This window comes from Entelurus aequoreus, linkage group LG23 (assembly GCF_033978785.1).
Source record: "Entelurus aequoreus isolate RoL-2023_Sb linkage group LG23, RoL_Eaeq_v1.1, whole genome shotgun sequence".
Lineage (NCBI taxonomy): Eukaryota > Metazoa > Chordata > Actinopteri > Syngnathiformes > Syngnathidae > Entelurus > Entelurus aequoreus.
In genome coordinates, this window is record NC_084753.1 from 23,996,036 (window position 1) to 24,022,154 (window position 26,119).

The 26,119-nt window shown below is 41.8% G+C and overlaps 1 protein-coding gene across 1 annotated transcript; it reads right to left on the reverse strand.

The window, feature by feature from the left end:
* On the reverse strand, positions 1 to 26,119 carry chrna2b (cholinergic receptor, nicotinic, alpha 2b (neuronal)). The gene is made up of 6 exons (XM_062033728.1): positions 26,008 to 26,119; positions 22,232 to 22,383; positions 13,304 to 13,348; positions 13,077 to 13,186; positions 2,828 to 3,923; positions 1 to 126 (listed from the first exon to the last, which is right to left on the reverse strand). Exons 1-6 carry the CDS (start codon positions 26,117 to 26,119, stop codon positions 1 to 3), a joined length of 1,641 nt encoding a protein of 546 aa, XP_061889712.1.

Consider the following 26,119-nt stretch of genomic DNA (forward strand, 5'->3'; position numbering starts at 1 on the left):
TTAAATCATGTCTGCTAGCCAAGGAGGCAAGAAGAGGCCGATGGTCCCCAGCAGGCAAACAATGATGAACATCCATAAAAAGATACGGTCAATCACCATGGCAACGTACTTCCAGTCCTCCTTCACCTGCGGCAAACACAGCAAAGTGACAAAAAAATAAATTAAAAATTTCATATATGTGTATTCAATTTCTTGAATATAATATATTGTTCGTACACAGGAACTGAAAATTATTTACTATAATGAGGAAAATTTAACAAATATTTATATATAGAATATAAAGGAAAATGATAAACTTTTGCATAGAAAATTACAATTTATGTATGTTTATTTTTACACTTCATTAATAAAAATATACACGTACTGTATATGTATATATTCATTATATATATATATATATATATATATATATGTATATATATACATATATATATATGTATATATATACATATATATATATATATGTATATATATACATATATATATATGTATATATATAAATATTCCACATATTTTGTGAGATTGATAATCTAATAGTAACATTCAACTTTTATTTAGTTTTGATTTAAGTTTTTTTTTAATCGTATTGGAAGTTTAAAAACATATACATTTTTATGAATATCCATCCATCCATATTCTACCGCTTGTCCCTTTTGGGGTCGCGGGGGGTGCTGGACCTATCTCAGCTGCATTCGGGCGGAAGGCGGTACACCAATATAATACAATGAAATAAAACATTACACCTAAAATATGCGGTCATAACATACAGTATTTAAAAGATAAATGCAACAATGTTTTATCAATTTTCAATCATGTTATATAATTCCTGAATAATTGCATTGATAGATCTTTAATATATTACTAATTTACTATGATGTATTACTTTGAATAAAATAATAATATACAATAAAATTATGCTCTTACGGTATGTTGTATTTAAGTATAATTATTCCACATCATGTATTGATAGCCTAATAGTAAAATCCAACTTTTGTTGAATTTAATTTAAAGGTTTTTGTTTCAAATTATAAAATATAAAAAACATGAAAATAAATAATATATAATATGAAAATAATATATTGAATTTAATTTATATATATGCTATAATGAAATATAAATATATTTTAAAATAATTGTATAATAAAATAGACATACCACCACATATGTGGTCATAACATACAGTACTTAAAAGATAAATGCAACTCTGCATTAATCTATATTGTCAGGCTATTATAATAAATGATAAATGGGTTATACTTGTATAGCGCTTTTCTACCTTCAAGGTACTCAAAGCGCTTTGACAGTATTTCCACATTCACCCATTCACATACACATTCACACACTGATGGAGGGAGCTGCCATGCAAGGCGCTAACCAGCACCCATCAGGAGCAAGGGTGAAGTGTCTTGCCCAAGGACACAATGGACGTGACTAGGATGGTAGAAGGTGGGGATTGAACCCCAGTAACCAGCAACCCTCCGATTGCTGGCACGGCCACTCTACCAGCTTCGCCACGCCGTCCATTGACATGTTAAACATTGCATTCATTGATGTACAAAACCCAAAACCAGTGAAGTTGGCACGTTGTGTAATTCGTAAATAAAAAAGAATACAATGATTTGTAAATCCTTTTCAACTTATATTCAATTGAATAGAGTACAAAGAAAAGTTATTTATTGTTCGAATCTTCTGCCCAGTGAAGCCGGCACGTTTCTGGGTGTTATTGACAAATGGCTTTGGCTTTGCATTGTAGAGTTAACTTGCAGATAGAGCAATAAACTGTAGTTACTGACAGTGGTTTTCTGAAGTGTTCCTGAGCCCATGTGGTGATATTCTTTACACACTGTCGCTTTTTAATGCAGTACCGCCTGAGGGATCGAAGGTCTGTAATATCATCGCTTACGTGCAGTGATTTCTTCAGATTCTCTGAACATCAAAAGGTTCAGAGAATTATTACGGACCATAGATTGTGAAATCCCTAAATTCATTGCAATATCTTGTGAGAAACGTTGTTCTTAAACTGTTCGACAATTTGCTCACACATTTGTTCACAAAGTGGTGACCCTCGCCCCATCCTTGTTTGTGAATGATTGAGAAATGCTCAATCATTCACAAACAAGGATGGAAGCTGCTTTTATACCCAATCATGGCACCCACCTGTTCCCAATTAACCTGTTCACCTGTAGGATATTCCAAATAAGTGTTTGATGAGCATTCCTCAACTTTCTCAGTCTTTTTTGCCACTTGTGCCAGCTTTTTTGAAACATGTTGCAGGCAATCAAATTCCAAATGAGCTAATATTTGCAAAAAATAACGTTTTCGAACGTTAAATATCTTGTCTTTGCAGTCTATTCAATTGAATATAAGTTGAAAAGGATTTGTAAATCATTGTATACTGTTTTATTTATGATTTAAACAACGTGCCAACTTCACTGGTTTTGGGTTTTGTAGCTATATAATAATATTAATAATAATAATATTACATTTTAATTACAGAGCGTTTTTCAAAAACCCAAAGACAAGGCTTTACAGGGTAAAAAAAAAACAAATACGAGTGTATAAAATAGCAAATATAAAAATATAAAACCAAGAAAAGCAAACGAAACAGAACAAAGTGTAAAAATTAATATAGAGAACAAGATTAAAATATAATGTGATGTATTACTATATGTAAACATTTTTAAAAGTCATATCAGTATTCTATTATCAGAATATATTAAATCGAATATAATATGTAATATCATAAAATAATAAATGAAAATAATCATAATAATATATAATAATAATAAAGTAATATAATATATGTAGGTATTTGATTGCTACTCACACTAAAGTCGGCGTCCTCGGCCCTCAGGTGGTCAGCGATGTAATGCACTCCTTCCAGAGCGTGGATGATGCTCGGTGAGAGCAGGAAGTGCGCCACAGGAAGGTCATCGTTTGGCGTCTGATGGTTGGCCACGCCCCTGCTTCCTGTCTGCTGCCTGCTCTTCTGCGGCGCCTTTTGCTGAGGCGGAGGCGTCGACCCCGGAACCCTCGGAGATGGTGGGCGGAAGGAGAAATAGGACGTCAGCGTCCCCAGCTCCAAATCCTCAAAGGAGTCCTGGTGGTGGTCCACCGAGGTTTTACCGTCTTGGGCCCAGCTGGCCGAGGTGCTGAGGATGCCCGACTTGGCCCGACCTCGCTGCCGTTCCAGTAGCAGCCTGCGACGACGGGCGTTGGGGGGCGGGCGCCGCATGAACAGCCAGCGCGGGATGAGATCTAGAAAGACGGCGTGGACCCAGCGCGGCATCTTGTGGGTGTTGGGGGAGCGGTGGTGGACGTTGAGGACGAAGACAGTGATGACGATGGACAGGGTGACGAAGATCATGGTGAAGAGGAGGTACTCGCCGATGAGCGGGATGACCAGCGACGTGGACGGGATGATCTCGGTGATGAGCAGGAGGAAGACAGTGAGGGAGAGCAGTACGGAGATGCACAGCGTGATTTTCTCGCCGCAGTCGGACGGCAAGTAGAAGACCAGCACGGTGAGGCAGGAGATGAGCAGGCAGGGGATGATGAGGTTGATGGTGTAGAAGAGCGGCAACCTCCGGATGATGAAGAAGTAGGTGATGTCCGGGTAGATCTCGTGGCAACAGTCGTACTTCTTGGTGTTGTACGTGCCCACCGCGTTGATGATGGCCCACTCGCCGCTCTCCCAGTAGTTGTTCAGGTCCACCGTGTTCTCAAAGCGCTCCAGGTCGATCTTGGCCTTGTCGTATGTCCACGAGCCGAACTTCATCTTGCAGTTCTGCTGGTCGAAGGGGAAGAAGGTGACGTCGATGCTGCACGAGCTCTTGTAGATGGCCGGCGGCACCCAGCGCACTTTGCCCGTGTGGAACAGGTGAGCCTTCGTCATGTGGGTAACCGCAAACTCCCCGTCAGCACTGCAACGGCAAAGAAACGACTTGAAAACCCTCGAAAATGTGACGACGACCCTAAGGCGGGAAATATCGCTTTGCAAAGGTGTGGACTCAAGGGGACTCAAATCGCTTCCCATTGAATGCTACCAATTAGGCACACCTAGAAGCAATAATTGGACTGAACCCCCTCCTGATTTACTGCAGGGGTGGCTTATTTGGATCATGTGGTGGTCTTTAGCACTTCTTGGGAAGGCCATCTATCTCACCTACATCAGATCCTTCAATAAATCAATTTGGCTGGACTCACCCTCAACGCCCCAAAATGCGGTTGGGTGAAAAATGAAGTATCCCACATGGGATAGCCCCTTAGTGATGGTAAAATACGCCCTCAAGTAGACAAAGTGAAAGCCATCAGGGACAGTCCTGGACCCCAGGTACGATCATTTTTGGGGTTTCCTGGGTGGCTTCCTGGCACAAGGAAAGGAGGGTGAGGAATAGGGTTGTACGGTATACCGGTATAGTACCGTAATACTAATGAATCATATTCGGTACTATACCGCCTCTAAAAAGTACAACCTCATCTTTTAACGGGCATGACGGCGTGTCGTCTCTGGTTTTACAAGCAAAGGAGCATGTTCGGCAGTGCACAATCACAGAGTACTTGCAAGCAGACACAGTGTGTAGACAGAAAAGGGAGAATGGACGCATTTTTGCTTAAAAACTAATGATAAAGGTCAAGCTATAACACTGAAACGCCCTCAGGAAGAGGTGCTTTAAGACGTGGCTAGCTAGTGGCTAACGTCCAGCCGCAGTCTGCAGTGTTTTAGCTACTTCTAAATCACTAATCCTCACCTCAATGGCAACAAAGTAAGTTTGTTACAAGTATCATTAGCAGGACGAGGAATAGCTAAACATGCTTCACTACACACCGTAGGAGGATACAATAGCTCACCGGCGTCACAATGTAAACAAATGCCATGGGTGGATTTACACCGGACATCCACTGCAATGATACCAAGTACAGGAGCGTATCTAGTCGATACTACTATGATTACATCGATATTTTTTAGCATCACAAAATCTTTTTTCGTTTTTTTAAATGTATATTATGTTTATAAACTCAGGAAATACGTCCCTGGACACGAGAACTTAAATTATGACCAATGTATGATCCTGATCGGATCGATACCTAAGTTTGTGGTATCATCCAAAACTAATGTAAAGTATCAAACAACAGAAGAATAAGTGATTATTACATTTTAACAGAAGTGTAGATAGAACATGTTAAAACAGAAAATAACCAGATATTAACAGGAAGTGAACAAGTGGATTAAAAATGTATTTTCTACTGCTTGTCTACTACTACCGACCACGCAGTCTGATAGTTTATATATCAATGATGAAATCTTAACATTATAACAGATGCCAATACGGCCGGGTTAACTTATAAAGTGACATTTTAAATTTGCCGCTAAACTTCCGGTTCGAAACACCTCTGAGGATGACGTATGCGCGTGACGTAGCCCGGGGAACACGGGTATGCCTTCCACATTGAAGCCAATACGAAAAAGCTCTGTTTTCATTTCATAATCCCACAGTATTCTGGACATCTGTGTTCGTGAATCTGTTGCAATCATGTTCATTGTATTATGGAGAAAGAAGCTGAGCAAGCAAAGAAGAAAGTTGTCGGTGCGAAATGGACGTATTTTTCGAACGAAGTCAGCAACAACAGTACACAGCCGGCGCTTCTTTGTTTACATTCCCGAAAGATGCAGTCAAGATGGAAGAACTCGGATAACAGAGACTCTAACCAGGAGGACTTTTGACTTCGATACACAGACGCCTGTAGAGAACTGGGACAACACAGACTCTTACCAGGATTACTTTGATTTGGATGACAAAGACGCAGACGTGCTACTGTGAGTATGCAGCTTTGGCTTCTAAACATTTGATCGCTTGACCGTATGTGCGCAACTTTTTTTTGCGTATGTACGTAACTTTTTTAAAATATATAAGCTTTATGAACCTTGGGTTAGGTGAACGGTCTTTTGGGCTGAGTGATTGTGTGTGTTGATCAGGTGTTTGAATTGTATTGGCGTGTTCTATGGAGCTAGGAGCTAGCATAGGAGCTAGGAGTTAGCATAACAAAGACGTAGGTGTTTTTATGCAGGATTAATTTGTGTCATATTAAATATAAGCCTGGTTGTGTTGTGGCTAATAGAGTAAATATATGTCTTGTGTTTATTTACTGTTTTAGTCATTCCCAGCTGAATACCAGGTACCGTGAGTATGCAGCCTTGGCTGCTAAACATTTGATAGCTTGACCGTACGTGCGCGTCACGTACGTAACTTTTTAAAAATATATGAGCTTTATGAACCTTGGGTTAGGTGAACGGTCTTTTGGGCTGAGTGATTGTGTGTGTTGATCAGGTGTTTGAATTGTATTGGCGTGTTCTATGGAGCTAGGAGCTAGCAGAGGAGCTAGGAGCTAGCATAACAAACACGTAGGTGTTTTTATGCAGGATTAATTTGTGGCATATTAAATATAAGCCTGGTTGTGTTGTGGCTAACAGAGTATATATATGTCTTGTGTTTATTTACTGTTGTAGTCATTCCCAGCTGAATATCAGGTACCGTGAGTAGGCAGCCTTGGCTGCTAAACATTTGATAGCTTGACCGTATGTGCGCGTCACGTACGTAACTTTTTAAAAATATATAAGCTTTATGAACCTTGGGTTAGGTGAACGGTCTTTTGGGCTGAGTGATTGTGTGTGTTGATCAGGTGTTTGAATTGTATTGGCGTGTTCTATGGAGCTAGGAGCTAGCAGAGGAGCTAGGAGCTAGCATAACAAACACGTAGGTGTTTTTATGCAGGATTAATTTGTGGCATATTAAATATAAGCCTGGTTGTGTTGTGGCTAATAGAGTATATATATGTCTTGTGTTTATTTACTGTTGTAGTCATTCCCAGCTGAATATCAGGTCACCCCCGGCTCTCACAGCATCTTCCCTATCTGAATAGCTTCAACTCCCCACTAGTCCTTCACTTGCACTTTACTCATCCACAAATCTTTCATCCTCGCTCAAATTAATGGGGAAATTGTCGCTTTCTCGGTCCGAATCTCTCTCACTTCATGCGGCCATCATTGTAAACAATAGGGAACTTTGCGTATATGTTCAATTAACTACGTCACGCTACTTCCGGTAGGGGCAAGCCTTTTTTTTTTATCAGATACCAAAAGTTGCAATCTTTATCGTCGTTGTTCTATACTAAATCCTTTCAGCAAAAATATGGCAATATCGCGAAATGATCAAGTATGACACATAGAATAGATCTGCTATCCCCGTTTAAATAAAACAATTCATTTCAGTAGGCCTTTAAGGACAAAATTGCAATAGGAAACATATGTTTAATGTACCCTAAGATTTTTTGTTAAAATAAAGCCAATAATGCCATTTTTTGTGGTCCCCTTTATTTAGAAAAGTATCAAAGTATGGAAATACATTTTGGTACCGGTACCAAAATATTGGTATCGAGACAACCCTCGTGAGGAACAACCACTCCTCTACTTGAGTTGGTTGTTTTTGCCACCTTCTGTTTACTTGTGAGGAAAATAAACTTGCCAAACTCTGCTGAAGTGCTCTGCCATCCATTAAGTCAGTCTGGTTGTGAGCAAAGGCTTCACATTACCCTCACTCAAGTCAGGAGTGTGAGACTGGAACAGACTGTTTCTACTTTCATTGTTTCCTATGGCAAACCGATCCAATCATATGGGATCACTGTGCATCGCATAGAATAAATGTAAAATAGCTGATAAGCCATAATATCCTGCTTTGGGTGCATGAATAGAAATATAGATGTATGGACTGATTTTAATATGAAACTATTGCAGAGAAGCTATGAGCATAAGAGGTTATTACATTTTCTAATGAATAAGCTGCACAAATACATGAAAATATGTATCATATATATGAAGAGCTGTATAAAGTAAGTGTTTGCTCCAAAGCATTCACACACATGGTTTTCTACACCAAAGTTAATCTATTTATTATTCAACAACTTCTTCTTCTTCTCCAGATTTTGGCAGACTCTACCTTTCACATTTTTCATCTGATTATAACCATTCCAACTTCAAACTGTTCAGCCTATTCAGAAATCGTGGGCTTTCCCTTAACAAATTCCGAATATATATAGATTTCCCAGAATTCCAGGTTTTCCGGGACATTTTTCCCATTTAAAATGAATTGCCATCCACCCATCCGAGGTCGGGTTGCGGGGGCAGCAGCCTAAGTAGGGAAGCCCAGACTTTCCTCTCTCCAGCCACTTCGTCCAGCTCTTCCTGGGGGATCCCGAGGCGTTCCCAGGCCAGCCGGGAGACATAGTCTTCCCAACGTGTCCTGGGTCTTCCCCGTGCCCCACCCACCTCCCTAGGGAGGCGTTCGGGTGGCATCCCGACCAGATGCCCGAACCACCTCATCTGGCTCCTCTCAAGGTGGACGAGCAGCAGCTTTACTTTGAGCTCCCCCCATATCGCAGAGCTTCTCACTCTATCTCTAAGGGAGAGCCCCGCCACCCGGCGGAGGAAACTCATTTTGGCCGCTTGTACCCATGACCTTGTCCTTTCGGTCATAACCCAAATCTCATGACCATAGGTGAGGATGGGAACGTAGATCGACCGGTAAATTGAGAGCTTTGTCTTCGGCTCAGCTCCTTCTTCACCACAACGGATCGATACAGCGTCCGCATTACTGAAGACGCCGCACCGATCCGCCTGTCGATCTCACGATCTACTCTTCCCTCACTCGTGAACAAGACTCCGAGGTACTTGAACTCCTCCACTTTGGGCAGGGTCTCGTCCCCAACCCGTAGATGGCACTCCACTCTTTTCCGGGCGAGAACCATGGACTCGGACTTGGAGGTGCTGATTCTCCTCCCAGTCGCTTCACACTCAGCTGCGAACCAATCCAGTGAGAGCTGAAGGTCCTGGCCAGATGAAACCATCAGGACCACATCATCTGCTATTCTTGCAGCCACCAAACCGGATCCCCTCAACGCCTTGACTGCGCCTACAAATTCTGTACATAAAAGTCACTGGAAACGTGTCCGACTTACTGCCGGCAATGCGGACGAAGCTCTGACACTGATCGTACAGGGAGCGGACCGCCCCATACTCTCTGAGCACTCTCCACAGGACTTCCCGAGGGACACGGTCGAATGCCTTCTCCAAGTCCAAGTGGTTGGGCAGACTCCCATGCACCCTCAAGGACCCTGCCGAGAGTATAGAGCTGGTCCACAGTTCCACGACCAGGACGAAAACCACACTGTTCCTCCTGAATCCGAGGTTCGACTATCCGGCGTAGCCTCCTCTCCAGTACACCTGAATAGACCTTACCGGGAAGGCTGAGGAGTGTGATCCCACAATAGTTGGAACACACCCTCCGGTTCCCCTTCTTAAAGAGAGGAACCACCACCCCGGTCTGCCAATCCAGAGGTACCGCCCCCGATGTCCATGCAATGTTGCAGTCTTGTTAACCAAGACAGCCCCACAGCATCCATTGATTGATTGATTGAGACTTTTATTAGTAGGTTGCACAGTGAAGTACATATTCCGTACAATTGACCACTAAATGGTAACATCCAAATAAGTTTTTCAACTTGTTTAAGTCGGGGTCCACTTAAATTGATTCATGATACAGATATATACTATCATATATACTATCATCATAATACAGTCATCACACAAGATAATCACATTGAATTATTTACATTATTTACAATCAGGGGTGTGGAGGGGGGTGGGAGGGTAGGATATGGACAGCAAGTAGTGGACATAGAGAGAGAGAGAGCGAGAGCGAGAGCGAGAGCGAGAGAGAGAGAGAGAGAGAGAGAGAGAGATATATCAGAAGGCATAAGAAAAAGTATCTGCATTTGATTGTTTACATTTGATTATTAGCAATCCGGGGAGGGTGTTAGTTTAGGGTTGTAGCTGCCTGGAGGTGAACTTTTATTGCGGTTTTGAAGGAGGATAGAGATGCCCTTTCTTTTATACCTGTTGGGAGCGCATTCCACATTGATGTGGCATAGAAAGAGAATGAGTTAAGACCTTTGTTAGTTCGGAATCTGGGTTTAACGTGGTTAGTGGAGCTCCCCCTGGTGTTGTGGTTATGGCGGTTATTTACGTTAAGGAAGTAATTTGACATGTACTTCGGTATCAGGGAGGTGTAGTTGATTTTATAGACTAGGCTCAGTGCAAGTTGTTTAACTCTGTCCTCCACCTTGAGCCAGCCCACTTTAGAGAAGTGGGTAGGAGTGAGGTGGGATCTGGGGTGGAGGTCTAGAAGTAACCTGACTAGCTCGTTCTGAGATGTTTGGAGTTTAGATTTGAGGGTTTTGGAGGTGCTAGGGTACCAGGATGTGCATGCGTAATCGAAAAAGGGTTGAACGAGAGTTCCCGCCAGAATCCTCATGGTGCTTTTGTTGACCAGAGAGGAGATTCCAGAGCCTTAAGGAACTCCGAGCGGATCTCATCCACCCCCGGGCCCTTGCCACCGAGGAGCTTTTTAACTACCTCAGCAACCTCAGCCCCAGAAATAGGAGAGCCCACCACAGATGCCCCAGGCACTGCTCCCTCATAGGAAGACGTGTTGGTGGGATTGAGGAGGTCTTCGAAGTATTCCCTCCACCGATCCACAACATCCGAGGTCGAGGTCAGCAGAACACCATCATCACCATACGCGGTGTTGACAGTGCACTGCGTCCCCTTCCTGAGGCGGAGGATGGTGGTCCAGAATCGCTTCGAAGCCGTCCGGAAGTCGTTTTCCATGGCTTCCCCGAACTCCTCCCATGTCCGAGTTTTTGCCTCCGCGACCGCTGAAGCCGCACACCGCTTGGCCTGTCGGTACCTGTCCACTGCCTCCGGAGTTCTATGAGCCAAAAGCACCCGATAGGACTCCTTCTTCAGCTTGACGGCATCCCTCACCGGCGGTGTCCACCAACGGGTTCTAGGATTACCGCCACGACAGGCACCAATTACCTTGCGGCCACAGCGCCAATCAGCCGCCTCGACAATAGATGTGCGGAACATTGTCCACTCGGACTCAATGTCCAGCACCTCCCTCGTGACATGTTCAAAGTTCTTCCAGTGGTGGGAATTGAAACTCTCTCTGACAGGAGACTGCCAGACGTTCCCAGCAGACCCTCACAATGCGTTTGGGCCTGCCAGGTCTGTCCGGCATCCTCCCCCATCATCGCAGCCAACTCACCACCAGGTGGTGATCGGTAGAAAGCTCTGCCCCTCTCTTCACCCGAGTGTCCAAAACATGAGGCCGCAAATCCGATGACACCACTACAAAGTCGATCATGGAACTGCGGCCTAGGGTGTCCTGGTGCCAAGTGCACATATGGACACCCTTATGTTTGAACATGGTGTTCGTTATGGACAATCTGTGACAACCACAAAAGTCCAATAACAAAACACCACTCGGGTTCAGATCCGGGTGGCCATTCTTCCCAATCACGCCTCTCCAGGTTTCACTGTCGTTGCCAACAAGAGCGTTGAAGCCCCCCAGCAGGACAAGGGAATCACCCGGGGGAGCACTTTCCAGTATTCCCTCAAGTGTATCCAAAAAGGGTGGGTACTCTGAACTGCTGTTTGGTGCATAAGCACAAACAACAGTCAGGACCCGTCTCCCCACCCGAAGGCGGAGGGAAGCTACCCTCTCGTCCAGTGGGTTGAACTCCAACGTGCAGGCTTTGAGCCGGGGGGCAACAAGAATTGCTACCCGAGCCCGTCGCCTCTCACTGTGTGCAACGCCAGTGTGGAAGAGAGTCCATCCCCTATCGAGAGAACTGGTTCCAGAGCCCTTGCTGTGCATCGAAGTAAGTCCGACTATATCCGGCCGGAACTTCTCCACCTCGCGCACTAGCTCAGGTTCCTTTCCCCCAGCGAGGTGACATTCCACGACCCAAGAGCTAGCTTATGTAGCCGAGGATCGGACCGCCAAGTGCCCTGCCTTCGGCTGCCGCCCAGCTCACGACCTCTATGGCCCCTCCCATGAGTGGTGAGCCCATTGGAGGGGGCTCACCCCTCCAATGGTGACCCACGTTGCCTCTTCGGGCAGCCTAAGTAGGGAAGCCCGAAGCCCATGGGGACAGGCTCCAGAGGGGGGCCCCGGTGACCCGCATCCGGGCGAGGGAAATCGGAGTCTTTGTTCTTGCATTCCCATAGAAGTCTTCCAGCTGCTCTTTGTCTGATCCCTCACCTAGGACCTAGGACCACGCAAACTCCTCTACCACGGTAAGGTGGCAGCTCAGAGAGGAGTAAAAATGAATTGGTAATTTTTCAAACTTTCACAATTTCCACATGTTTCCAACCTATTCAAACCATTCCACCTTCAACACATTCCACCATTCTGGAAATTCAAACTACTCTTTTTTCCAAGTTCGAAAAAAATCCAGGATTTTCCAGAATTCCTGGTTTTCCAAAGCCCTATTTCCACTCTTTGTTCTGGCAACTACTCCTTCCACATTTTTCCACCCACTTCAATCGTTCCACCGTCAAAACATTCATCTTAATTGGGACAAAAAAACAAAGTTGTTTTTTGAACTGTAAAAATTTGCAGTTTTCCAAAATCCCAGGAATTCCGTAATACCATTTTTTCAATTCAACATGTTACTACTTCAACATTTCTCGACCGATTTGAAAAATTTCAACACCAACCATTTCAACTCATTCAGACCATTCAAGTTTTTACCATTTACAAAAAAATTTACGCTTTTCCCGAAATCCCCAAATTTTGGGGAAATTCCCATTCAAATAAATGGGACATTCTTCAAAGTTCCACAACTCCCAGATTTTTCATCTGATTCAAACTGTTTCAACTTCAAAATATTCAGCCTGTTTGAGAATTGTGTGCTCTACTTCAACAATTCTAAAAAAATGTCCAGGATTTCAGTTCAACTTCAGCATTGTGGAGCATTCACATGCAATTCCTTTAGGAATTGCCTCATCTAGTGTATATTGAAATGAATTGAGAGTTGCATGATGGCAAAAATCCAGTAGAGGGCGCCACACACATGCTTTAGAAGCTGGTCCTATTAACTTCTCAGGAAGTGCAAAAGTTGTAAAATAAATGGATCAATAATAATATTAATAAAAAAGTGGTTCAATTGCTCACTTATTGTAGAGAACAATGTCTGGGACCCAGATGAGTTCAGACGGCACTCTGATGGACGTCACGTTGTCGTAATCAGACGGCCTCCAGCGTAGTTTGTAGTCATTCCACTCCTGGATGAAAGAAGCAAACATACAATACTTTTGCATAGTAGTGTACTGTACTGTGCTGTATTTATGGATGCATTATGGATGCAATACTGTGCTGTATTTATGGATGCATCCTCCTACCTGCTTGAGCCACACGTTGGTCGTCATCATTTGGTTCTTCTCATCCTTACAGACAGGAACATGAGACAATGAGAACAATCCTGTCCATACAAATTAATATCACTATGATAACACTTCAACACCATACATATTTATATCATCTTATCATCAGAAGCTATTAGGATAATGATTTCACATGTCTAAAACACAGAACTTGATGATTTATGGTTTATAGCATCCATCCATCCATTTTCTACCGCTTGTCCCTTTTGGGGTCGTGGGGGGTGCTGGAGCCTATCTCAGCTGCATTCGGGTGGAAGGCGGTGTACACCCTGGACAAGTCGCCCACCTCATCGCAGTGGTTTATAGCAGTAGTTCTCAAAAAACTTGTTTTCACCATTCATAAAACACTTGTGTCTTCAAGTAAAAATATAATGACTAACATTAAAATACAGTAACGTAGTAGGCCTAAGTATTCATTAAAAAATATAGCAGAGATTTTTTTTAACAAGTATATTTTTTATTTTTGGCACTGTAACACTACACAAAGTATGAACAGTAACACTGTGTTTGAATATAAGAAACTCAAACATTGCACTTAAATCAAGTGATTATTTAGGCTACCACTAAATGGAGCCCGCAAAAAGGATTGAAAATGGAAAAAGATGGGGGGGAAATTATTTTTTTGATTTATCATGTTTTTTGTTAGAGGACAAACATGACACAAACCTTCCCAGTTGTTAGAAAGCCCACTGTTTAATATGTTTGTGTGTATGCTTCACTGATGAGACTATTTGCTGAACATCGTTTTGTCCTACTAATTTCGGCGTTTTCTGAACTCACCATTGGACTGTGATGCAACAGTTTGTTTACATGTAAAATCTTCCACTCCTTCTTTGTCTCATTTTGTCCACCAAAAATGTTATTCTGTGCATGAATGCACAAAGGTGCATTGACTTGTTGAAGTGTTAATCAGGCATATTTTCACTGTTATGCTGATGACACCCAACTCCAGAGGTGTGGACTCGAGTCACATGACTTGGACTCGAGTCAGACTCGAGTCATGAATTTGATGACTTTAGACTCGACTTGACAAAATGTAAAGAGACTTGCAACTCGACTTGAACTTTAACATCAATGACTTGTGACTTCACTTGGACTTGAGCCTTTTGACTTGACATGACTTGCTACTTTCCCCAAAACCCAAAGATTAAAAAGTTATTCGGGAGCGCTCCATATCTTCCAAAGTGTATGTGTGTGTGTCTGTCAGGGAGTGTGCGCTCTGTCAGCGTGTGTGTCTGTCAGTACAATAGCCAATCGAATTAGATCCATGTTGTTTTCGTCCCACGGCATTTATCCAATCAAATTCAGAACAACCAACGAAGAATAGTTCTCAAACAACGCACCAGTGAGGAAAAATGACGCCAAAGATAGTTTCGTTCGGATATTAAAACTACGACTTGGTCAACAAAAAACGAATTGCAACAACTTTCAACTTAGTTCGACATTTGAAGTTGCAAACAGAACGGTAAGTTTTGAATGTAAGCTAACGTTTATTGGCTAAGTAACGTAACTTTTATTTGCTGTGTAGTTAAATCAGTGAGGCTGTAAACTCACTGCTAACGTTATAACCATAGACATCTTATAAGTAGACGCAGCATCGAGCGCTACTGCCTACTGGCGCAGACGAGACACAGGGCCGCCATCTTGGAGTGGTGATCCGCTCCACTGAGTGCAATTCATTTGGTAGGAGCAATGAACTGTCAGCGCATTTAATTCATTTTACCTCACTGAATACCACTGATTTTCACGCGTTTTTTTGTCATACGTGTAGTTATGATAAAGGACACATGTTTTGGTGTGTTTTATTATTCATAGTTTGCTTAACAGTATTATAATATTCTTATATGCTATAAGTCAGTGGTCCCCAACCACCGGGCCGCGGCCCGGTACCGGTCCGCGGACCGATTGGTACCGGGCCGCGCAAGAAATTTAAAAAATAAATAAATAAATACAAATATATATTTTTTTTATTTTATTTTATTTTTTTTAAATTAAATCAACATAAAAACACTATATATACATATTGTGTATGTGTATGTCAATATAGATCAATACAGTCTGCAGGTATACAGTCCGTAAGCACACATGATTGTATTTCTTTATGAAAAAAAAAAAATAAAAAAAATAATAATCCCCCCCCCTCAAGCGTTGACCGGTCCCCAGCTACAAAAAGGTTGGGGACCACTGCTATAAGTGACCAGACGTCCGAGATCAAAACTGGGAATATAATCCCAGAGAAGGGGGAAAAAACGGTCAGCTATTTTTAAGTTCAAGAAACAATATGATTAGGTTATATAAACATGCGTATATTCTACATAAACAATGAATGAGTACATTATGTATATATATATATATATATATATATATATATATATATATATATATATCTTAGGGACCTATAGACTGTATCTCTGTTGCTGCAGCAGGAGAGAGTTTATTCTGTCTTGACACTTTGTAGTTTGTATTGATATTTTGTATTACATTCTTCTTTAAATGATAATGTTTACAGTGATTGTTTTATATGTATTTTGTATGTATGTCGCTTTGGATAAAAGCGTCTGCCAAATAGTTAAACAAAAACACATATAAACACCAGAAAGTCTTTATATCAGCTAAAACCACCAATCTGTTTCACTGGATTCAGAATAAAACTAAATTATGTTTTACCCAACAATGTTAGTATTTGAATATTGTTACTTGAAGACTTATTCCTGGTTACAATTATACTGTTAAGAAAGTATGGTCTTATATTTTGCCTAAAATGAGAAGGCATTATAATCAGTGGCGGCTGGTGAATTTTGTTTTAGGTGGGGCTGAAAGTTTGTAAACCAAACCCCTGTAGGGGCGTCATCCTCCCCCAGAAGATTTCTTTGTGATTTTTACATACAAATATTGAAGATCTTTGCTCCTTCTCAACTCTGTGGTAATATTATTTTCACAAAATACAACCAATAGTACGTTAATGTTAAATCCTACTTGTGAAAAGTAATCCCCCGATTCCTATTTTCAACAGTCCGCTCATTTGAGCAGGAAAACGCTGAACACCAACCTGGCATCTTTGTTTTCTACCTGTCAACTGTCAGTTTAGGCTGCTCGCCGGCTCCTCATCACCACTTCAAGCCAAATTGCTCGCGTCACAGCAGCCAATGCTGCGTCTACTTAAAAGATGTCTATGGTTATAACGTCATTGCAAACACGGCAATCTGTTGCGTCCACTGCAGTTCGCTACCTTATTCATACTTTTTGTCAAGTGATTTTTTTTAAGCAGGGTCGCATGAGGTACCTATACATAACGTTACGTTAGTCAGTGTATCACACACAGTAACGTAACGTTAGACGGCGGTCAGCAGCACCGCATATTTTAGCCACCTACAAAAAGACAAACATAGTCAAATAAAGGTCAGTTAAAATGTATACTATATTAAGAATATGTGTACATATTGCATAGGGCCCTGACATCTAAAAAGTACAACTCTGTTCATTGTTATGTTCATGTATTTGTTATGTTTTTCATGTGTACGCACACATAAACACACATACAGTATGAGATAAGATCAATGAGATAAGGTAAGAACAGGATAGAAACTGCTCTGGAACTAGTTACAATGCAATATGCCATGGAAATACAGTGTTAACACTTTTGTGCAAATAAGTACAGTTGCACTTGTTTTTTCAAATGTGTTTATTCTGTAAAGGAATGAGTTAAATGTTTAAAATGACTGGTTAATAGTGCTATTATGAAGTGCAATGTCAGCACTATTTTTTTCTCTTCAATTTCAAATGCACTTGTTTTAATAAATAAATACAGCGTTTTAAAAGCATACACAATCTGTGTAAATATATTAATCTGTGGTTAAAATGACTTGAAAGGACTCGAAACTCAAAATGCAGGACTTGGGACTTGACTTGAGACTTTCCAGTCTTGACTTAGGACTTGACTCGGGACTTGCCTGTCTTGACCCGGGACTTGACTCGAGACTTGAGGGCAAAGACTTGAGACTTACTTGTGACTTGCAAAACAATGACTTGGTCCCACATCTGCTCAACTCTACATGCCCCTAAAGCTGACCAACACGCCGGATTGTAGTCAGCTGGAGGCGTGTCTTAATGAAATTAAACAATGGATGTCCGCTAACTTTTTGCAACTCAACGCTAAGAAAACGGAAATGCTGATTATCGGTCCTGCTAGACACCGACTCCTATTTAATAATACCACCTTAACATTTGACAACCAAACAATTACACAAAGCGACTCGGTAAAGGATCTGGGTATTATCTTCGACCCAACACTCTCGTTTGAGTCACACATTAAGAGTATTACTAAAACGGCCTTCTTTCACCTCCGTAATATCACTAAAATGTGTTCCATTTTGTCCACTAGCGACGCTGAGATCATTATTCATGCGTTCGTTACATCTCGTCTCGATTACTGTAACATATTATTTTCGGGTCTCCCTTTGTCTAGCATTAAAAGATTACAATTGGTACAAAATGTGGCTGCTAGACTTTTGACAAGAACAAGAAAGTTTGATCATATTACGCCTATACTGGCCCACCTGCACTGGCTTCCTGTGCACTTAAGATGTGACTTTAAGGTTTTACTACTTACGTTTAAAATACTACACGTCTAGCTCCATCCTATCTTGCTGATTATATTGTACCATATGTCCCGGGAAGAAATCTGCGTTCAAAGAACTCCCGCTTATTAGTGATTCCCAGAGCCCAAAAAAAGTCTGCGGGCTATAGAGCGTTTTCTATTCCGGCTCCAGTACTCTGGTAGAAATCCTACCTCAGTGGAAGCATTTAAGTCCCATCTTAAAACTAATTTGTATACTCAAGCCTTTAAATAGACCCCCGTTTTAGACCAGTTGATTTGCCGTTTCTTTTCTGCTCTGCTCAGGTTTAGTGGCCACGGATGAAGCGCTGGCTGTCCAGGGTCGGGACCCAGGGTGGACACTCGTCTGTGCATCGGTTGGGGACGTCTCTGCGCTGCTGACCTGTCTCCACTCAGGATGGTCTCCTGCTGGCCCCACTACGGACTGGACTCTCACTATTATGTTAGATCCACTATGGACTAGACTCTCACAATATTATGCTAGATCCACTCGACGTCCATTGCACCGGTCGTCCAGGGGGGGGTCCTCACATCTGCGGTCCCCTCCAAGGTTTCTCATTGTTATCCCATTGGGTTGAGTTTTTTCTTGCCCTGATGTGGGATCTGAGCCGAGGATGTCGTTGTGGCTCGTGCAGCCCTTTGAGACACTCATGATTTAGGGCTATATAAGAAAACATTGATTGATTGATTGATTGATTGATATTTGGTCAGTGCATGACTGCAAGCTAATCAATACTAACATGCTATTTAGGCTAGCTGTAGCTCATTTGTAGGTATATTCGAGCTCATTTCATATCCTTTACTTGTATCCTCTTTGTATATAATTTAGTTTTGCATGTCGCATGACACATTGTCTTTGTGTAATATTGGCTGCATTTCAGATAGTTGTTTGTGTGCCATGTTGTCTCAGACCACAGCAAACATTACCTAGCTTGCCAAAGATTGTAATAATTATATTAGAAAAAGACAGCCTTCCGTTTCCTTTAACTTGGACACACACATCTATACCTTTTGGCCATTAAAAGCCAGTAATTTCCAGGAGTTATCTCGCCTTCTTAGTAGCCTTTGATTTATTAATGGTTTTAATGTTGTAAAAATGTGTACAATGAATATTAAATTTCAACATTTCTGTCAGCGAAAATTTGTTTCAGCCTGCGACACATAGTCATTTTGATAGTAGGCTATTAAAGCTAATATAGACACTTACGTCATGTGTTGCCTCATTACTTATATACAGCTTTTCATTTTGTACGGCTCCAGACAGATTTCTTTTTTTGTATTTTTGGTCCAATATGGCTCTTTCAACATTTGGGGTACACGTACCACAGTTAGAGAACATCCATCCATCCATCCATTTTCTACCGCTTATTCCCTTCGGGGTCGCGGGGGCGCGCTGGAGCCTATCTCAGCTACAATCGGGCGGGAGGCGGGGTACACCCTGGACAAGTCGCCACCTCATCACAGGGCCAACACACATAGACAAACAATATTCACACTCACATTCACACACCAGGGCCAATTTAGTGTTGCCAATCAACCTATCCCAAAACACAAAGATTAATAAACTTCATCATCTGCTGTAATGCGTTCTGATCAGCATTTAATTAAAATTAAATAAAAAATCTAAGGCAATAACATTAAAATATTGCAATTATTTATTTATTTTTTAAGAGGGGTTATTAATGTATCCGTCATTTGATCTGTTGTCAAATCAAGCATAATTGCATCCACTCATAATGACTGACATAAGCAAGCTATGGAGATTACATCAATTATAAGAAATATTTTTATTAATAAATTAACTAAAAATTAAAAATGTTTCTTTCTTGTGTTGAATATTGGCTATACCATGTGATTGTCAAGTTTATGAGATGCAATGACTGTTGTTGTTTGTTTGTTTTTTATTAATGGCTGTGATGGTATTGGAAATGATAAAATATAATATTAATGATAATATTGATACAATAAAGCTGGGATTGGTTGGGAGTTGGCCTTGCTCTATGGTAGGAAGAGGATTCAAATGGCCCCATTTGTCACAGGTTACCTGACACATGAAATGTGACGAATTGGGTGTGCGCTATCCTCTTTAGCTGCCAGATGGCATGTAGAGTGTTGAATATCTTAAAATGTGTTTTGTGGCAATTCCAACTTCAACCACAGCGTCAGTTGCTATGTAGAGTGCCGCTTTCCATCATTTTCAGCTGACTGTATTGCAAAAAGGTTCACCCCCTTGCCCCCATCCTCCCCTCTTCCTATCACGCGACATCCACCCAGAAATGGGGCCATATGAATCCCTTCTATACTGTATATTATTTTAGAAGGCTAGTTAACATTTTTATACGAACCCCGAAACCAGTGAAGTTGGTACGTTGTAAATAAAAACAGAATACAATGATTTGTAAATCCTGCAAAGACAAGATACTTGACGTTCGAAATGGAAAGCGTTATTTTTTGCAAATATTAGCTCATTTGGAATTTAATGCCTGCAACATGTTTCAAAAAAGCTGGCACAAGTGGCAAAAAAGTTGAGGAATGCTCATCAAACACTTATTTGGAACACCCAAATGAATGTGAACAGGCTAATTGGGATCAGGTGGGTGCCATGATTGGGTAAAAGAGCAGCTTTCATTAAATGAAAATGGATCCCATAGGCAGTACTGCCTCAAAAAGTGACAGTGTGTAAAGGATATCACCACATTGGCACCAGGAACACTTCAGAAAAACACTGTCAGTAACTACAGTCTGTTGCTACATCTGTAAGTGCAAGATAAAACTCTACTATGCAAAGCGAAAGCCATTTATCAACAACACCCAGAAACGCTGCCGGCTTCGCTGGGCCCGAGTTCATCTAAGATGGACTGATACAAAGTGGAAAAGTGTTCTGTGGTCTGATGAGTCCACATTTCAAATTTTTTTTGGAAACTGTAGACGTTGTGTCCTCTGGACAAAATAGGAAAATAACCATCCGGATTGTTATAGGCTCAAAAGCCAGCATCTGTGATAGTATGGGGGTGTATTAGTGCCCAAGGCATGGGTAACTTACATATCTGTGAAGGCACCATTAATGCTGAAAGTGTAACAACCTGGTCGCATCGTGGCGCGAGGTGTTCTCCCAGGGATGCAGACGGCTTCGGACACAGCTTACAGGTAGGAAAATTATTTATTTAAGACATAAACCTAGCAGGAAAAAACAAAGATGTGCACATAGCACAAAAGGCAAAAACAAAAGGGCTAGCGTGGGAGCTAGCAAGCAAAAATAGCCTAGCGTGAAAGCTAGTAGGAATCGAAGTGTCGTTAACTGTTGCTTGAGAACAAACTAGCAAGCCAGGCCGAATGAGGCCAGGGCAAAGACTAAATAGCCCTCTGATTAGTGCCCGGACAACAGGTGAGCGTCTCGAACACTAACCAGAGGCAGCTGAGCACAATCTGCCGTCATGGCAACAGAAACAAACACAAGGTGCTGAAAACACACGTGACACTAAAAAGGTAAACACACTGATCCGAGCAGCGGATCCTAACAGAAAGGTACATACAGGTTTTGGAGCAACATATGTTGCCAATCATGGACGCCCCTGCTTATTTCAGCAAGACAATGCCAAGCCACGTGTTACAACAGCGTGGCTTCATAGCAAAAGAGTGTGGGTACTAGTCTGGCCTGCCTGTAGTCCATACCTGTCTCCAATTGAAAATATGTGGTGCATTATGAAGCCTAAAATACCACAACGGAGACCCCGGACTGTTGAACAACTTAAGCTGTACATCAAGCAAGAATGGGAAAGAATACCACCTGAAAAGCTTCAAAATTTGGTTTCCTCAGTTCCCAAACGTTTACTGAGTGTTGTTAAAAGGAAAGGCCATATGTAACACAGTGGTAAAAATGCCCCTGTGCCAACTTTTTTGCAATGTGTTGCTGCCATTAATTTCTAAAATGATTATTTGCAAAAAAAATATATGTTTCTTAGTTCGAACATTAAATATCTTGTCTTTACAGTTTATTCAATTGAATATAAGTTGAAAAGGATTTGCAAATCATTGTATTCTGTTTTTATTTACCAATTACACAATGTGGCAACTTCACTGGTTTTGTTTATATACGAGTTAGAATGCATTTTTTAAAAATACATCTGTCTTCTTGTCTCTCATAATGATTGTGAATGATAGGCCAATATTCCCCTAAAATTGCAGTTCCCCTTTAAGGAGACATGGCGGTTAATTGAATAAATGCGTTCGCAGAACATTTTTCCTGACTTGTGTCAAAAGTGAAGACTTACCACGTCAATGAGCTGAGCAATGGACAGTCCAAACTTGACGATGACCACATCTGAGATGTTGGGCACTGGTCTGGACCACTTGTTGTAGCCAGCGAACAGCGTCTTGAAGAGCTCATCCTCGGCGTGCGAGTGGGAGTTATCATAGCAAGCCACTGTGGTTTTAAAAACAGAAAAAGTAGGAGAGCATAACATTCACAGATTCAATGCATATTGAATCTAGACTTACAGGTGGAAGCGGTATGAGATTGTAGCTAATGGTGTGTACAATTGATTTGGATAGCTTTGCGTACTAGTTTATTGGGGCTGAGTGAATGATAAAGAGTATGCGGGATGGAATTATTTCCCCATAATGGATGGCTTCATCACTGGAGTCAATTACACGCATCATTACATGCTCGTATTAAGTGGAGGTCTGTCTGTCAATCTCGGTTGCTAATGAAACGTGAAACAATTACCGGGAAGTTTTGTCATAAAACTGTGCGAGCGAGCGCTGACTTACTATTAGTTTGTCGCTGTTGGAAAAAGCTTGTTTTTTCCTGGAGTGCTCATGGATAATTAACAGGTGTAGACAGAAAATCAGGTTGGTTTGCTTTTGAAAACTTAAAATATTGTTTGTTATTAATATTGTTTGTTTTCAGTTTATAGTATGTTTCAACTTTTCCTGCATAGGTATGCCAGTTTGCCTTCATGAGATTACAATGTTTTTTTAAATGGGAAAAATGAAGAAAACCTCTGAATATTTGTTTTGTATTGCGATAAAACTGAATTGTGCTTGTGACACAAGAAAAACTTCAAAAAAGTTGTGTGGCACCACCTTTACAGGCAAACCTGGATGGCCTGGAGGTCATACTGCCACAAATCATTATGCCTTGAGCTCATTAAATTTCCTTTACTTATGTCCTCTGTGTATTTAATTTATATTTGAATGTCTCATGACGCATTATCTGTATGTAATATTGGCTGCATTTCTGATAGTTTTTTGTGTGCCATGTTGTTCCAGACCACAGCAAACGTCAACCAGCTTGCCAAAGATTGTAATAAATACACTAGAAGAGGGATGTCAAACTGTTTTTCATTGAGGGCCATATGGCAGTTATGGCTGCCATCAGAGGGCCGCTTGTAACAGTGAATAATGTATGCATTTGCCTCTTGATTTAATTATTAATTATATAAATTATTTTAAGTAGACTGTCGATTTTACAGTAAAAACTTTATATTTACAAAATTTTACTTTAAAATATAGTGGGGGGGTTTTCATTTTTTACAACATTTTACGGTAAATTAAAAAACAGTACCACTGTTTTTTGAGGGGGTTTTTACGGAAAAAGCTGGCAGCTTGGTTGCCAGTTTTTGTACCGTAAAAACAAATGTACCGTATTTCCATTTGCAGTGATACACCGTTAAAACAAGATTTTACAGTCAAAAACTGGCAGTTCAATGAACAGAATTTTAACACAAAAAACTTGTATTTTTTTCAATTTACAGTAATATGCTGTAAAGAACACCGCGTGGCAGTCGAAAAAGTCGGAATTAGTGCACCGCTACAACCATAAAATGTATTGTCATTTTTATTAATTTGATGGGTATAGTTTGCTGTAAAGTTAAGTATTTTAATTTATTTCTATTAAGACAAAAACATGTTTGGAAAGTATGATAATATACTGTAATATATGTTGCAATATTGGATACTATTGAAGTTCAAAAGGCATGCAAGCAGTACTTATATTTTTTCTGTCAAAATGAAAACATTTTATTACATTTAGTGAGACAATTTTAAGTACTTTATTGACACATATCATTTCCATGTGTTTGCGGGCCAGATAAAATTATGTCTGGCCCACGGGCCTTGAGTTTGATACCTGTGCACTAGAGGAAGACAGCCTACCATTTCCGTTAACTTGGACACACACATCTATACCTTTGGCCATTCTAAGCCAGTATTTTCCAAGAGTTATCTCACCCTCTGAGAAGCCTCCGTTTTACTAATGATTTCCAATGTTGCAAAAATCGCCCTAAGCGCTCCACAGAGGACGCCATCTCCTCTGCACTCCACCTGAGCTTAGAACATCTGGATGGAAAGGACACACATGTGCGGGTATTGTTTCTGGACTTCAGCTCGGCGTTCAACACCATCATCCCGCAGCACTTGGTGAGCAAACTGGCCCCCCTTGGATCCAGTACCCCCCTTTCGCTGCTTGACTTCCTCACAGACAGACCCCAGTCTGTGAGAGTGGGCGACAACACCTCCAGTGCCATATCCCTGAGCACCGACTCCCCCCAGGGCTGCGTCCTGAGTCCACTGCTGTTCACGTTGATGACCCATGACTGCTGCGCCAGGTCCACTACTAACCACATTATGAAGTATGCGGAGGACACAACAGTAGGAGGCTTCATCCGTGACAACAATGACATGGACTACAGGGAGGAGGTGAAACATCTAGTTGACTGGTGCAGAACAAACAACCTGGTCCTGAACGTCGACAAGACCAAGGAGATCATCGTCGACTTCAGGAAGCACCAATCCAATTGTAGTGCCTCAGACTGGAAGTCTCTGCAGAGAGTGGTGAGGACGGCGGAAAAGATCATCAGGACTCCTCTTCCTCCTATCCAGGAGATCGCAAAAAATTCCCCGCCTGGCCAGGGCTCAGAAAATCTGCAGAGACTCCTCCCACCCCCACCAAGGACTGTTTTCACTGCTGGACTCTAGAAAGAGGTTCCGCAGCCTCCGTAGCAGAACCTCCGGGATCTGAAACAGCTTCTTCCCTCAGGCCGTAAGACTCTTGAGCGCATCATAATAATCCCCTCAATTCCCCCCAAAAATGGATTAACTCGCTGGAAAATAAAGACAGTATAACATACATCCATAAACGTGGATGCATATGCAAAAGTGCAATATATTTATCTGTATAGTAATCTATTTATTTATATCTGCACCTTATTGATTTTTTATCCTGCACTACCATGAGCTAATGCAACGAAATTTCGTTCTTATCTGTACTGTAAAGTTCAAATTTGAATGACAATAAAAAGGAAGTCTAAAGTCAATGTTCAAAAATGTATAGAAAAAATATCAAATTTCAACATCATGCCATCATTATAAGACTTTATTTTTTTTGCGGCTGCAGACGTTTTTTTTTGTATTGTAGCGTCCAGAAGAAGTACTTTTATTGAGCAACCTGTACTAACACAGCTCAACTTATATTGTTTCTTCCATATCACGTCTATCCTAATTCCTCATTTCCGCAACAACGAAAGCTTCCTCCTTCTTCGCCAATCACCTTACAGGTGTGGTACGTTCACAACAATGGGAATTCTTAAAATCACTCACTCAAGAACACAACATCAACCTTTCAAAGTCCCTCGTCCTCGAGGGGGACAACAAAATCTTGTCTTGTCTTGTCGGAGTAGCAGTGTTCCCCCCTCCTGGGGAGGAAGTCACAGGAAGTGTTACATCTTGTGAAGGCCAGGACAAGGTCCCCGGGACGGAAGAACAAGACTCTCTAGTCAAGGGGCCACTCCTAGTCCTGCAGGAGTGCCCGTGCCTCGGTACGGTGCTAGCCGGTCGCAGAGCAGGACAACTTATCTGCCACGGGGTGGGAGTTGGACCCGGTACACAACTTCCCCGAGTCTTTCCAACACTCTACAAGGGCCCATCCAGTCGCTGTCCAGCTTCGGGCATCTTCCCTTTTTCCGTTGGGGGTTGTACACTCACACCAACTCTTCAGCGGCGAAATGTCGCCCTTTTTCGTGCGCGTCATAATTCTTCTTTTGTCTACGGCCAGCATTCCGCAGCTGGTTCCTGGCAAATTCATGAGCTGAATCCAGCTGGTCTTGGAGTCTCTTAGCATACTCCACTCCTGGTGGACCAGCCGGCGCACCCATCATCAT

Coding starts and splice junctions, on each gene's coding strand:
- chrna2b (XM_062033728.1), bottom strand. CDS start 26,119: ATGATGATGGGTGCGCCGGCTGGTCCACCAGGAGTGGAGTATGCTAAG. Junction 13,349..22,231: donor TTGCTCAGCTCATTGACGTG/GTAAGTCTTCAC, acceptor CCTGTCTGTAAG/GATGAGAAGAACCAAATGAT. Junction 13,187..13,303: donor CCAACGTGTGGCTCAAGCAG/GTAGGAGGATGC, acceptor TCTTTCATCCAG/GAGTGGAATGACTACAAACT.